The sequence below is a fragment of the Saccostrea cucullata genome, unplaced genomic scaffold (genome assembly GCF_032062105.1).
Source record: "Saccostrea cucullata isolate Sc308-1 unplaced genomic scaffold, CSIRO_AGI_Scuc_v1 ctg686, whole genome shotgun sequence".
Taxonomy (NCBI): domain Eukaryota; kingdom Metazoa; phylum Mollusca; class Bivalvia; order Ostreida; family Ostreidae; genus Saccostrea; species Saccostrea cuccullata.
Window position 1 is genome coordinate 75,607 of NW_026927755.1, and position 15,846 is coordinate 91,452.

At 35.4% G+C, this 15,846-nt stretch overlaps 1 protein-coding gene across 1 annotated transcript in view; it reads left to right on the forward strand.

Moving 5' to 3' along the window:
* The window catches only part of LOC134275452 (myosin-2 heavy chain-like), a 40,809-nt gene extending 24,965 nt beyond the window's left edge, over window positions 1-15,844 (forward strand). The window contains exons 13-26 of the mRNA XM_062757730.1: window positions 9,628-9,808; window positions 10,184-10,464; window positions 10,662-11,139; window positions 11,248-11,298; window positions 11,395-11,478; window positions 11,665-11,768; window positions 11,911-12,079; window positions 12,347-12,511; window positions 12,700-12,828; window positions 13,082-13,257; window positions 13,418-13,523; window positions 13,619-13,765; window positions 15,395-15,496; window positions 15,758-15,844. Of these exons, the coding sequence (XP_062613714.1) occupies window positions 9,628-9,808; window positions 10,184-10,464; window positions 10,662-11,139; window positions 11,248-11,298; window positions 11,395-11,478; window positions 11,665-11,768; window positions 11,911-12,079; window positions 12,347-12,511; window positions 12,700-12,828; window positions 13,082-13,257; window positions 13,418-13,523; window positions 13,619-13,765; window positions 15,395-15,496; window positions 15,758-15,844 (2,260 nt within the window). The remainder of the gene's footprint in view (window positions 1-9,627; window positions 9,809-10,183; window positions 10,465-10,661; window positions 11,140-11,247; window positions 11,299-11,394; window positions 11,479-11,664; window positions 11,769-11,910; window positions 12,080-12,346; window positions 12,512-12,699; window positions 12,829-13,081; window positions 13,258-13,417; window positions 13,524-13,618; window positions 13,766-15,394; window positions 15,497-15,757) is intronic.
* Window positions 15,845-15,846: the final 2 nt, after the last annotated feature.

A 15,846-nucleotide genomic window follows, 5' to 3' on the forward strand; every position in this document is an offset into this window, starting at 1 on the left:
TTTGAAAAAAAAAATGGGTGTGATAACCAAGGGAGAGCCGGTAATTTATTATCAAAATGCGTGGATTACTTTCATGTTATAATATTAACCACTGAAGATGGAAGAAGTTGAAGAATGGACATGGCTTTTTGTTATCCATGGTAAGTCATTCTATGAGTATTTTATTCACTGTGGAAATGTCAGATTAGATTTCTTTATATCATTAAAAAAAATCACCATGGACATTAATCAGCTCTTCTATAATTGGTCAGAGTATATCTGTCTGTGCAGGTAACATATTGTGATGGAGAGAAATATTTCATAATTAATCTCTGGTGGGTTTTTCAAAGAAAGTTGCTTTAATTATTTTATACAATTATTCTTGGCATACAGTTGTTCAAGCAATTTAGATTAAAAATTCAAAAACTATTTTGCTTAAAATACACTTAAAAATCTGTGCTAATTTTAATTCAATTTTAAGTCGTTTTCTTTAAATCAATTAATTTCATGAGATAATAAATGAAAGATAATAAAGAACATTTTCTCCCACAGCAAATCATTTTATCAAATCAAAAATTTTAAATTTTTAAATAAACAACTTTTGAATGACACAAGAGCTTTCTGGACGATTATAATGCATTGTTTTACATGTGTATTTTTCAAAATTAGGCCATTCTAATTTTTTTTCTCTGTAATATGCTTCAATCTATCTTTCAAAAGCCTACCTACCTATTTGAAAGAACACAGCCAAAAAATGAAACATAGACTTAAAATTCATAAATATGACAACATTCAAATTTCATTAATCTGTTTTTCGACAAAGGGAGATCAGTTCTATAGGAAAATCAATGTATTAAGCGATTAAAGTACAGCTAATATGACATATATTGTACACAAATAGTTAAAGAAATGGACAAAAGATTTTGAACAAATTAAGTAATTTTAGGACTCCTGTTTTGGTTTTTTGTTTTTTTTTTCTGATATGGGATGTCAAAAACCAAGGTGCACACAGACACTAAACATAGATAAAACTTGGATTGGCCTAAAGCTGTCATATGATATCGTTTTCATGTTAACAGTCATTACATCACAAAGGTTTAATGTAAAAGTGATGAAGAGAAATAAAGTGGATTCACATGTAAAAACAATGTAAAACATATTAATATTAATTTTGTGTTTTCATCTCTTTGCCAAGGCTAATAGATAGAAATGAGCTTTGAGCCCTGGCAAGGAGATAAAAACAAAACTACACATGAAAATCATATCTATCCAACCACAACCCATAAGATGATTGGAGACACTATATTCATCAAATCTTGTGAAATTCAGGAGACTGTATTCTAATTTAGACTTACTTTTGACTTCATATGTCAGATAAATCCAGGGTAGTAAATGCTTCATCACATGTAACACAGCAGGTAGGCAAGGCTTTATTTAAAAAATTCAAAGCATAAACTCTTTGTTTTCAATCAATACAGATTTATTTCCATTTAAAAAAAAATTATGACAGTATTTCCTGCCATTGTTTGAAATCAGACAAATTCGTGACATATCATGCTGTGTCTATGTTCTTCATGTCAGCTTCTGAGGGGACTACCATATTAAATTGTAGGTTACGTTTCTACTATTGGTTAACTCTTTTGTGCGTTAAAGGTATTAAAGCGACAAGCTCATGCACTTGTCCATCTTGATTTTCCTAGTTATCATCCTTTTATTTGTGTTTTCAACCTTCGATGGTGGTTTCAGTAATATTCATGTGATTGATTTATAACAATTTATGGAAGCTGGAGCTGTATAGTTTGAACAAGTTTTTGGCAATTCTTTTTTTCTGGCCATGAAAAGCTGTGGAAATATGAGGTATAGCTGTAAAATTTACTGTTTTAATATTTTAAAAGCATCAGTGGAATTTCCTTCAAATTAACTCAATAAAATGAAATTTTGAAAAGTTGATATAATATGCTTTTAATTAATATTATGTTATTAAATCATACATATTGTGTTTAGTTTAAAGGTTATATTATACATCATTTTATTTCTTGAACTCATTCACGTGATTTCTGGGTCGTTATTAGTTCATACCATGGTAAAATTATAATCTAACATGTCATTCCTCTGGCTTTTGACGTATATATATCTTCCTGGTAACTCTACGTTAGCATGCATCATTGATTTGTGGAGGCTGTACGTGCTACTATAGTTTGAGTACGGGAGTAATTAAGAGTCTATATAGACTGATGCAGTAGCTAAGCAGTTATACAGAAATTCACATTTTCTGTGTTTGTGCTTTTATTTCATTTCAAAACATCATGTTCACCCAGCAGTCACAAGCTAAACTATGGATGTTAGCGCAGTAAGTCTTAGACTTGGCTGATAAGTGTAGGTTTTCTAATGAAAGAATTATCTATATTCAACCATATTTTCTGCCTTATGGATAAGTTTTTATATATTTTTGTTATATCCTACTGTGAATTACCTATCATAAATACTTTAAATCTCTTTTCAGAAGACAGAAGTATATTTATGGATTGAAATCAACACTGTCAGAAAAGAAGTCAACTCTGTCAGAAAAGAAATGCAGTGATCTAAAAGACATAGATGTTCCAGCCAGACCAAGACTGTATGGATGTTCCCTGGAATACAATGAAGAGAAGGAACTAGACTTCCTACAGAAACACTTGGAATCCAATATGTCTTCTTCAAGCAGTGCAGGGACTGGTACATCCTCTCTCTCCAGTGGGTATACATTTAACTCAGGGAGAGGTACCCCAGAGAGACCCTTATCGGAATCTAGAACAACCTCGGTCTCGAGTCTGAGAAGTGACTTATCGGAACTTACAGCAAGTCCTGCTGCCTCACCTCAAATCAGGCTCCGTAATCCATTTCTAGAAAAGATACTAGTTGACTCAGCCACGCTGCAGGGCATGAATCTGATGACCACTGTCCAAGATGGCCCCTGGAAGAAACAACCTTGGGACAGACAGATAGAACCAAAGAAAAATTTTAACACTTCTAAATCAAAATCCAAGATGCGAGATTTAATTCTACCTGAAGAGGATCAAGATGAATACCCGTTTGCAAAATATACCTTTAACAAGAAGCCTGGAAAGATGACCAGTAGTAGCTCGGAGATTTCTATTGGATCTAAAGATTCAAGTCTCAGTCCATGGGACTCGCCAAATTCAGGAAGACACAATTTTTACAATAGGCATGGATCATCAACAAGCTCACAACTGAGTGAGGACTATTCTAGCCCTGAGACGGGTACCAGCAGTGGGTCTTTTAACACCAGTTTTTCTTCCAAACAGTCTAACTTTGGAACTTATCCCTCTTCACCCGACGTATGTTATTCAACCCCTGTCTATCCACAGTCATTCCAATCTTATAATGTTCCACCATCCACTGGAGTGATGTTTTCTCAGCAATCTGTAAATGAACCAGACCAAATTCTGTATAATCTTGGATTTGCCGAGAAACCAGAAAATTTTCTTCCAGAGAGGTTTGCACAAGACTGGTATAAAAAAATTCAACAGTCCAAAATCAATCAAGTCAAACAACAACTTGAAAGACTACAGATGGAGTGTCAAGCTTCAGAATATTCAGGTATGGAAAACATGAACATGCTGTCATCTGGTCAGACAACACCACAATGGAAAAGTCAGGCTGAACTGTGGCAAAACTGTCGTATAAAGAACCTTGGTTCACAAGTACAGAGACAGGGTAGTAAAAGGTCAATATTCCATCAAGATGAAAAGAAAAATTTAGAGGGTAAAGTAACTGAAAGACAGTTAAGTGTCAGCAAATTATATGACCTTCTGAAAAGGGAAAACCAACAGTTTCTGAAAGAGTATGACTCAACCACTGCAAAAGATTTAAGAAGAAAACAGTTTGCAAGTCACCGTCAAAAGTCTTTACCAACTTATTTGGAAACATTGACTGAGGAAGATGAAAATCGTCCTAAGTATGGCATTAGAAAAGCAAGCAAAATGGAAAAAGTGGTAGAAGCACATGCTGAAAGCAGCTCATCAGAAGAGAAGTCTTTGAGGAGCCTTTCACAGGATGTTAATTCTGACCTGTCAATGAGCGACTCGGGAAGCAGCACCCAGGAGCTCCAAGACAACAGCATCCAAAGCCAGACGCAGATAAAACGCATAGTGCCTAGTATTATGATCTGTCAGAGTCCAGTCAAAGATTACATGGAGTCAAAAGACAGTATTGAAGTGGCTAACATTCTGTCCTCCGGCAGTGAGGATGATAGCTCAAACACTAATTATAAGGCTGAACTCCATTTAGAACCCGCCATGCTTTCTATGGTGCTGCAGGATGCAGAGAGTGCTAGATCTAACCAGTTGTTGACCGTGATGAGACCCAATGGAAATGGTGAGTATTCAGAAGACAGGCTCCACCCTGCATCCCCCTCTTCTGCTTCATCAGTATCCCCGTGTCCTCTCTCCCCTGTGACTGTCATAGAGGTCAACTTAGACAACCAGAATGACAGCATTGATACTGAGGAAGGGGGAAACTCCAACCAGAGCACTAACAACTCCATGGAGAAAGATAGCGGTCCAGGGGACAGTCAAACCAGTGTGTCTTCCTCTGGAGGGAAAAAAATCAAAGAGGCAACATCCTCCTCAATGAGAAATGTGTCAAAATTTCAGACTTCACTTGAAAGTGATCTGAATTCTGTGAATGCTGTATTGTCATCTTTGCATAATGCATCTACTCAACCAAACTCTCAAGGATTATGTGAAGCCTTCATACAAACAGAGGACATTACATTATCACCTCTCTTAAGTTTCAGTGACTTTGATGGTTTCTTAAAAAAAATTCTGAATGGTGAGAATGAACATTTTTATGTAGCAGAAGATAAAGAGATTCAGTGTGATATGAACAGAGAGAAAAACTTCTTCACTTTCCTTACCCAGAATTCTGTGGACACAACAGAGCTGGCCTCTGTCCCACAGAGTCGTAGAACCTCGGTCACATTCGCTTCTCCTGTAGCAAGCATTGTGGAGAAGTCCAACAGCTGTAGCAGTCAGGATAGCAGCAGCTGTGTGAGCACTGAAGTACAGACGGACGAGGACTATAGCTGTACATGTGGGGTCCGCAGGAGGAACTCGGGGGAGCAGAGCAGTGGCAAGTCCTTCCTGGGGCTCACTGAGGGGTCCTACAATGTCAAAAATGAGGCAAATTTCTCCAGAATTTTCTCTTCAAGTTTCTGTGACAGTGTTTCTGAAGAGCAGATGAATGGGAGAATACAGAACAAGTGTCTGTCGCCTGACAGTTCTAAGTACACTCCCCTGGAGGTCACGCTTGATAGGTTAGAAAGCAAGGCTCAGCACTGGAAGACTGTGATATCCCAAAAACATTAGAAAAATTTTTAAAAATAATTTAATTGAGTAAACTGTATTTTTAATTAAGCAAACTGTATTGTTTTTATACCAGTAAGCATGTTGAGCATATTTGGTAACATTCAATCTATTGACTCATAAATGATTAATGAAAAGGTGATAACTGTGATTTCTTAGAAGAAGGCATTGAATAACTTTTTTTTTACTTTATATGGAAATTAAGCATACAGGTTATGTTAAAAACTATTTTGTGAATTGCATAAATGTAAAGTAAATGTGCTTCAAGCAGGAAGAAATATAAAGTTTCTTAACCTCTAGGTTAAACCAGTAGTGAATCAATACCTGCTAGATGTTGTGGATGCCCATTATCATTACTGGGTATAGGATGTCAAGTGGACATTAGAAAATGTAACTCTGTCAATAAGAGCACTAGAATGTCAGTCAGGGGCTGGAAACAAATATTTTCATTATTGAATCATTTGCTTCACTGACTTACCTAATATTTTTTTAATAGTGCAGGTCACTACTCTGTTTTCTGTTAATTATACATAAATTAGCCATTTTAATTTGATTTTTACTTTGCTGAAGTTATGTCATTGATAAAATATAATATGTTTTTGCACATGACTATGTAGGTTGATATTCATTTGGTGAAACTTGTTACAAGTTGCATTTTGAATTTGAATAAATGAGACTGGTTAATAGAAAAGAATTGTTTATATTAATGCGAATTGAATGGCAGTGGTGGTCTGATTGCTGGAAGTCACAGAAAGCTTGGTTGGTAGAGCACCTGTCTAGTGAGTGATTCAGGGGGCCTGGGTTTGAATCCTTGTCTTGTCTGTGGCATTTTCTCCCTCTCCAGTTACATTTAGTTGGTACCATGCTTTGATGACAGGTGAAAGACTTGCCAAGGAAAGGTCTGGGTTGTTGTCTTCAAGGACAAAGACCTTTCAAGAGGAAGCAATGTGGCGGTCAGAGAAATTAAACTACAGTCAGAAAGTTCAGAGCACCTGACTAGTCATCCTGGGTCTGGGTTCTATCCCCAGTCTGGTCCTTCACATTTTCTCTTTTCCTGTTAGACAGTTCAGAGGCTTGTTTCTTGTCAATTGTTGGTGTTGCTATTAATTTTTTTATTATGTAAGACCTATTATTTGTTCTCATCAGATGTTTTACTAGGTGTGCACTAGAAGATCCATTCAGATTATAATATTGGACTAATAGATATTGTATTTCTTACATACATGAAAGGAAAATCTGACACATTCTCATCCGCAAAAACAAATGATTTTATGAAAATGGTAGCAGTAGGACTCGTAATATTGTATAATAATGTCATAGATATACACGTTCTGACTTAAAATATTTCACCAGTTCTAACTCATAAGGAACCTTCATCCTTATCGTCATTGATTATCTAATTCAAGATACTAAACAACATGTTATTATTGAAAGAGCACGTCTTACGTTCAGATGCTGAATGGTTTTCACGTCATAGGTATCATGAAGTTTTTATAATTGACGTATGTACAGGAAATAACATTAAGAAAAGTGAAAATTAAATGCCAAATCCTAAAAATATAATTCATTTGATTTCATTGTAAACGTGATATCCATGGCAACAAGAAATCACTGGAGTACCCACGTCTATATGTTTTACGAATGACTTGGAGATCATATGGTGATCTCAAATGTCCTCGTGATGACACGGCACGAGTTTAGTAATGATAAATGACCAAGTCCTAAAGTGATTATTAATTTAATAGCCATCATACACGAAACGAAACAATATTTGTAGCTAATTCTAATCTTTAAAACTAGAGATTGAAGATCTGGAGGTTCTTTGAGTTTCCTATGGCTGAATGGTTACAGATATTTGTAACAATTGCAGTTCTGAAGAAAAAACAAAGACCTATAGAAGTCTGATTTGTGTATGGAATGCTAGTGTAGTCTGGCTGCAACATAAGTGTTATGTGTCCTGTTGACAGACCATATCATTGTCTTTTGGTCTGCTTCAGTGAACAATGAAAGATTGATTACAAGATACAGTTTTTAAATTGTCCATAAAAATGACTATGTACCAGGGTTATTGGTGTGAAATAAAGGGATACTGTGTGAAGAAAAGGGATAGGGTGTTCTGCCTTTTCTGTAAATCATTTAAACAGGGTGATTCTGTGATCGAAATTAAAATTGTAAAGTTAAAGGCATGTTGTGTCTAGTTAGCTCTTGCTGGCCAGTTAATGCCTTTCTCAACACAGGGTTAAGATCTGTACCCAGAAATGGCAGTGTGTGTTGGCTGTGGAGTCTTTGCTGAGGGTACATCTTGTCCGGGAGGCTTATCTAAGGAGAGATGGATTTCAGTGTCTTTACCCTAATCTACTCGTCAATAGACCCGTCTGTACATTCAAACTATTGGATCTAACATATTAAATTTTTCTGTGTATGTTCTTTGATAAAAGGGATTTTCATTGGAACATTCATAGAAGTCCTTTTCTTAAGGATCTTCTGATTAAAAGTGTGTCTTGGAGAAAAACTTTGTTTAACACTGACATATGGTTTGTCACTGTCAAAAATGTTATTGGATTATAGTGAAGTTTGAGTGATGTAGAGTGTACTTAAGTAAATCCTCTTTTTTGTAAAAATTCTGGAATTTCAAGAATGGAAATTCAAGCAAATAAATCAGCAGAAGAGTTCTTAACCACTCTAAAACAGTCTTTAAAACGGATGCAAAACATTCGACAGGCGGAACAAACCATTCGTTTGAGATTCCGCAGCTCTTCTTTGGCCGATCTCACAAAAATTGGCAGGTAAGACAACTTTGTCCTCAACCATCCAGCAAGGTACCTTAACTGTTCTCTATAATGTCACATCCATAGATTGACAGGTAAGGTCTTCCCACGGATATTTAATTCCTAGCTTCTAAAGACCAGTGTAGGAGTATGGGAGAGACAATAGGAATGAATTGTCATGCTTTCTGCATAGAGCTGTCAGAATATGCCAGTATTGTATTAGTATGAGGAATGGGTGTAGAATCTGTCAGAATCAAAGAGAAGTTGTTGCGAAACACAGGCAACAAATAAATTGTTGAATAACCAGAATGATTCAACAATTTTTGGCTTTATATAACTGAGCATGAAAAACAGTCTGAAATGATATTAGGATGTTTGCACTATGCACACTTGCATGAATATGTCATTATGCAGTTTCTTGTAAAGTACTTTCAATTGTAAGATTTGCAATTGTTGTTAATATACATTTTAGTGTTACGGTAGCTAGTGTGCTTATTACAGTAATAACTGCTTTCCAGAATGTTAAGTTACAAAAAAGCAATAAGAACTTGTTGTGAATTCTGTGTACAACATTTCAGAGGGCAGAGATCTTGTTATAGCTAAAATGACAGGACTATAGACCAAACTGTTTGAGTAAAATTGATTTGAGGTAGCTGACATTTACACAGATACCTTGGAAACGTGGTCTGAACTTGGTATTCGAGCTTAAGATAATGTTGAAATAATGGATACAGGTGTTTATAGTAGTCCTTGTGCATTTAATATATGGAACAAATTGAAATTGAAGGCTCAGGTGGTGCAATTTGCTTCTTATATTTGATGTGAATTCCCAACCAATTTATACATAGTTACATGTATATGCACAAAGAAAAATCAATTGCTTGAAAAGTGAACATTCTGACATATTGAGATGTGCATACAGTGTAGTTATATGTATAATACTACAATATAGATTTACCCTGAATGGTTATTTGAAATAATGAGAGGAGACCGCAATATCATTTTTATACATATATACTGGACATAAGATGACTCTTCATTGCTTCAATTTTCACCCACTGTATATTACTATGCTGGAAGCTAAACAGATTTCACCGAGACATGATTTTGATTAAATATCGAATCTCTCTGCTAACCTATTCTTCACTTCGTCACCAATATAATACAACATCCCAGAATTCTATCCTATCAACCTGAAACTCTAGCATGGCCCCAATGATTAGATGGATTTAACAGATAGTCATTTAAATATCACAGGTTGTCTATACCGGCAAAGTCTGTATCTCATGAATTCCTCTGTATAGGTATACTAATTAAAAACCCATACAAGACAATGCATACTCGATGATTTGATTCGTTGACTCAGTGTATATATCCTTTGGGAAGCAAGTGTAGATATGCTCTTTAGAGGTTACAGGTGCATTCAGCAGATTTCCCACATTAGTATATATAAGAATTGATTTGTCACAGCATGAATAATTGACAGATATTAACACGGTTTAATTTGTTTGTAGACCCGTCTCCAAGAAGGTTGACAGACCCAATGCCAGGATGGACCGAGAGGAACTGGCTCAGGAATCCGCCAGAATTCAGAAAGAGATGGACGAGAGAAAGACTCGTGATCACGTCTCCCGCAGGGACGAAAAGTCCCCCACCCGTACTGCCATGAGTTTATCCACCTCAGCCATGAACAGAGTAAGTACTAGGATAATCTTTGTTTTGTTGGTGGCATTAAATTTAGATCTTTGATGAACTTTAAACATGTCATCATATAAAAATGTTACAGTTACAATATTTAATATTTTGAGCAACTTTCTTACATATGTACATAATTATGCTCTGCTGGGTACATTGGAAATATGCAATATAATTCAGCTATATAAAAGTTTTGTTTTTCACTTTTTTTGTTGAAGTTCCATGCATCTAGAAGTATTAATTCATAAAACATTACAAGAGTTGATGAGTGCAGAAACCAGGGATGCTTAGATCTCAATATTCTCACTATGATCACAACTTGTGTAACTATAAGCTTTGTTCAGAACTCTGTTTAATTGTGTTTTCTCCTTACAGTTTCCTTCCTATGAAGAGCTGAGATCACAGCTACCTCCAGGATGTCCGGACCCCCTGACTGGACGATTCAGCCCCTCCCCTCAGGATAGAGTGAGTTCCTCCTCTCCCCCTCCCAAACAGAAGTCTGATTCTGTCCAGCCGCCCGAGCTATACGGTCAGCCTAGTTCTCCCCGGGACCTACACAGGAGGTCTGTTTCTCCTACAGAAAGGAGCAGGAAGTACTCAGATGTACAGAATCCCAGCACACGGAGCTACTCTCCCAACAGAATACCAGACGTTCAGTAAGATTCACCTCAAATCTGTATTAATAAGAGCTGATGATTGAAGTATTTTGCATCTTAAAAAGGAGAAAAATTTAAAATAATATAAAATTACAAAAGTAAAGATATTTTGTATAATGTTGCATTATTTCTTGGGATCAGTCTTGTTTTGCATCATCTTGTCATGCTCTTATGACTTTAACACATTTCATCAATAGATTGGATTCACCAACTATGACAAGTTCTCCAAGAGAAAAGAAATCTTCTCAAACACCAGACAGAACAGAACCATGTGTAGAAAATCCTCGCGAGCAAGAAAGAAGTCGGCAAGTGACACGACCCAAAACACAGAAACCAATAGACAGATACGATGACCAGGACAGTGATTTCAGTGATGTGATTGACAGTTCCCTGTATGACAGGACTGCCCCTAGTCAGACTTTTAACCCCATTACCAGTTCCCCTATAGACAGAGGGAGGACCAGGAGTCGTAGGTCTAATGATTACGAGGGCCAGCCCACCAGTAGGAGTCTCTCGGAGAGGCCATTCTACGGTCGTTCTTCGTACGACCATGAGAGGAGCCAGATGTCACCAGAGAGGCCTCATGTTTCACAGGAAATTCCTGATGTTTCTTTGGGAAGAATAAGTCCTATTCTCAATGGAAGGGGTTCACCAAGAGCTACTGAAGAAAAACTGGTGAGAGAGAAAGAAAAGAGGAAGTTTTCTACAAAGTATTTTGAAGAAAGTTAATAGTAATTTTTTTTCAAATTGAATGTCTTCATAACATGCACTGTCTCTTTGCAGTCTGTTTCATTCCAAGATTTCCCACCACCAGCACAGGATGATGGTAGAAGTGTGAGTAGCGAGGCTTTCTGATTTACATTTTCATGTACATATTCATGCTGTTTTTATATTGTCCAATTTGCTAATGTCAAGATCTTCTCTTTTCAGTCCCCCTCATATCTAGATCTGGCTTACAACAAGGAGAGGCCATCGTTTAGATCAGAGTGGATTGCCAGAGGAGTACCTTCTAGAGTAAGAAATAAAGTATTAACTAACTCTTAATGAAAATGTGTATCATTACAAGATGCTGTATTTAATAAAATTTAAGTTAAGGTCATTTTGCAGTGAAGATACTATATGCAGCTGTATAGAAATACTTCTGTATTGTATCTTTGATATTTTTCAAAGCTAAGATTAAGATTAAGTTTGTGTTTATAGTCAGAAAGTGAAAGTGAACCAAAGTCCTTGAAGAGAGCACTGCTGGATGTTAGAACTGCAGAGAAACAACTGAAGGAAATTAAAGCCCTGACTGAGGATGCCAGGTAAGTGATTGAACTTTCTTCCCTTTAACTGTTGTGATGAATTGTTTTCTTCTGTGTTGAAATGACAAATCTTTAATCCTGATGCTCGTGTTTATAGATGGACTGTCTTAATAATACTCCTTTTGTTTCATGTTTTTTACAGGACACAGTTGATGCTGACAGAATTTAAGAGAGACAACAAGCAGAGAGATTATGAGAGGATGAGTGAAGATTTAAACAGGAGAAAGCGGGAACTGAAAGGGTATGAGGACCAGCTAAGGTCAAGGACAGGTGATATTCTACAGATGGACCAGTCTCATCTTGGGGATAAGGTCAGTAATAAACATAGAACAAAGGGTTGACTACTTAGAGCTACATTGTTTTATACATACTGTATTCAATTTTGTTGTTGGTTTTCATTACAGTTTTATTTTTGCTGTTTTGTGGTAGGATAAAACAAGCTAATCTAAAAGTAAATGCATATTCAACATGTTCAAAAGAAAATATTAATATTCAGGTACTCTAACATAAATAAAGAAAAAAATTAAGAGAAGAGAAATCTAGACTATTAATGACAAATTTTGTTTTTTTCTTTACAGACTCTTGCCCTTATCCAGGAGAATGAGAGTCTGAAACATCGACTAAGACAGGCTGATGGACTCGAGTTAGAGAGAGATGAACTCGTCAGACAGCTCGAGATGGCAAAGGAAGACCTCTTCAATGAGCAGAAACAGGCCAGGCATAAGACTGAGGAACTCAAAGATGTAAGAGACTGTGTATCGGTATTACATTATAAGATAGGAGAAAATAGTATGACGCATGTTCATTTGCATAACTACATATTTTTCACATTGATTTGTTTGAATGTCAAATCCTGTCATTTAAAGGATTAAGGATTTGTGAATTATGGTAGAAATAAATGTAACATCAAGTTTAAATGTTCATTTTACAGGAGATAGAGAATTTAGCGAGTCAGTTGGAGGAGAGTAGAGGTCCCTACCCTGTGGTGGACACCCAGAAAGTATGGGAACTGGAGGAGGCACTGAGAAGGGTGGAGAAGGAGAAGACAAGTCTTATCAGGGTAGGCAGGGGGCAGAGTTGTCTTTCCTTTCATGTACTAACTCATAAGATTCTTAATATATATGGAATAATTCCATGAATTCAGTGACACTGTCACAGCGATTATAAAACATATAATATATGTAAATGTACTTTTGCAAAATACTGTAACTCTTCAACAATAAATTAAACAAATAAGAAGGAGAACAGTAGAACAAAAACAGAACATTAAAAATGAACAAATTTACTGTAACCTCTTAAAATTTTAAAAATAGGACAAAGCTAGTCTGTATGAAGAACTTCAGGGAATGTCCAAAACAACCAAATCTGAGTACCAACCGAGGTCTGGGAAGGCTGAGGAGCTGAGAGCTCAGCTAGACAAGGTCTGTGTGGAGCTGGCCGACGTCAAGGAGAAGAACTCAAAGATGGAGGAAACCAATGGACGACTCAGGTATTTGTCAACTTGATTAATAAATTGTAAGATTTTTGGAATAAGTTCTGTTAGATTTTCAAAAAAAAAAGACCTTATGTTTGGGAAAAAAAATTACTGTATTAATTAAGCAGTTTTTTCCTGATATTTGAATCTCAAAACGTGTAATTAAAACTTATAGGGAGCAGATCGGAGAATTGAAGAGACAGCTGGAAAGAGAGAAAACACTGAAAGATGGGCTATTGGATGATCATAAAAGGACCCTTCAAACTCTCAGGAAAGAAATGGTAAAAAAGGAAAAATGTATATCAGTGAAGGAAAATGAGAGCACATGTGGGTGCACAATGTTCCCATTTATCTTATTCCAAATTTATTTCTACAGGACACTGCTATGGGACAGATGAGAGAGAATTTGTTCTTAGAGAAACAGAAAGCTATTGAGAACATCAGGGAAGATGTTGACAAGGGAAGGTCAAGGACAGAGGAACGCCTCCAGCGGGCCACGGCAGATCACCAAAAAATCCTCAAGGTACGCCAACCAATAGAAAGCAATCTGATTACATCATCAAAATAATAAATAAGATGGAAATTACTTCTTGTGGTGGATAATGCATCATGGCTTGCTTTTCTTTATTTGACAGTATATAAAGGTAAAAAATACATACATTAATAAGGAATTTATAATCTGCAATTAACTGTAAGCATTATATCTTGTATTTTACTAAACTCTTGTAATTTTTATTTTTGCACTTAATATTAAAGGATTCATTGTCTCCTATATAACACAAAACGTCTATAAAAATATTCATTTTATCTAGGATACCTCTCTAAATGCCATTAATTTAAAATATATAAAAATTTCATGACTAGCGCCATAAAATTCTTTTGCTAACATTTGAAAATTGTTTTTGTCATCATCTTTTTTGTACAAAAAAACAAATATTTTACAGTTGTTTAAATGAATGTAGTAAAGTTTTTCAAAATGGTACTCATTTCATAGTACATATACCTGTATGTAAACTATTTTGATATGAACAACATCCAAAAACTTTGAATGCATCTTTCAGGTATATGCTGGGACACTCATTTAATGTTATTATATTTCATTATTTATCTCTAACTCAGTATGTAAATTTTAAATGGACTATTCAAACATCACCTAGGAAATCTGCATCATTGGAAATGAGACATTTTAAAATATCTTTCCATAAAATTCATTTCTATAAATTTAAAGGTTTTCAAAGTATGGAGTCAAAATGTTATGATTTTTTTTTAGCAAAAGGAAGAGGAACCAAAATTAATGTCCAGTTGATAGAAGGTGGTAGTCAAATAATGGTTTAAATGGTTTTAGCAATAGGTCACTCCAAAAAAACCAAAATACTAGTATGACACAGAACAAAAGGTCTGATTTTGTATATATCCATTTGCCTAATATACATTTTCTGTTTTATGGCATTGTAAAGTCACAAAAACAAGACGGGTTGAAGTACTTACTCCGCTCTATGGAATCTCATCAAAATAAGTGTACGCGGTGTAATATTCACACATGAAAAATAATGTTTGTGTGTCGGACATCCATGAAATAAATGTAGCTGTAGCTAGTGCCGGGTGGTCATATAATGTCGTTTTTATTTTATAATCTTTGGGAAATAATGAATGTATCAAGGTAAAATTTTCAACATTTCTTCATTTTTTTTGTTTTATGTTCCTTATAAATTTTGTAAGCTTTGACAGGAGAGAGAGCAGCTAGACTTTTTGATAAGTATATAAAGTCATTTCATGATGAGGGAGGTGGAACAAAAAGAGCTAACATATGAAAATTGTTTTTGTCAGATCTTTTGTAAAAAAAAAATATTTTACAGTTGTTTTGCATGTATAATCAAAATACACTCATTTCATAGTACATATACCTGTATGTACAAGATTTTTTTATGAACAACTCACACTTTGAATGCATCTTTCACTCTTACTCACTCACTCATTTAATGTTATTATATTTCATTATTTATCTCTAACTCAGTATGAAATAAATGACTACATCACTGGAAATCTGCATCATTGGAAATGAGACATTTTAAAATATCTTTCCATAAAATTCATTTCTATAAATTCAAAGGTTTTCAAATTATGGAGTCAAAATGTTATAAATTTTTTTTAGCAAAAGGAAGAGGAGATAACTCAGTTGATAGAAGTGGTAGGGAAACTGGAAAAGGACAGGTCACTCCTGGAACGAAGAATCAAGGACGACACAGAACAAAAGGTCTGATTTTTTACTTACTTCTTTGGCCTTTAACATTTTCTCAGTTTTATTGCTCTCAAATCAAAAAAACAAAAGTTCTATACAGTGTATTAAAATGGACTACGTTTTGAATGGAAGGCTACTAAGGACAGGGAATATTCACACATTTTATTATGTTTGTGTGCATTTTTCCATCATCCATGCAATAAATGTAGCTGCAGCTAGTGCATTTAAGGCCCTAAATTGTGTTTTTTTTTAAAAATCTCTTTGGTAATATCAAAGGTGTTTTCCTATAACCCTGATAGAAAGGAGAGAGAGCAGCTAAATAAAGGTACAGAGTATCTAACCCTGATGAAAGGAGCCAGTTAAAT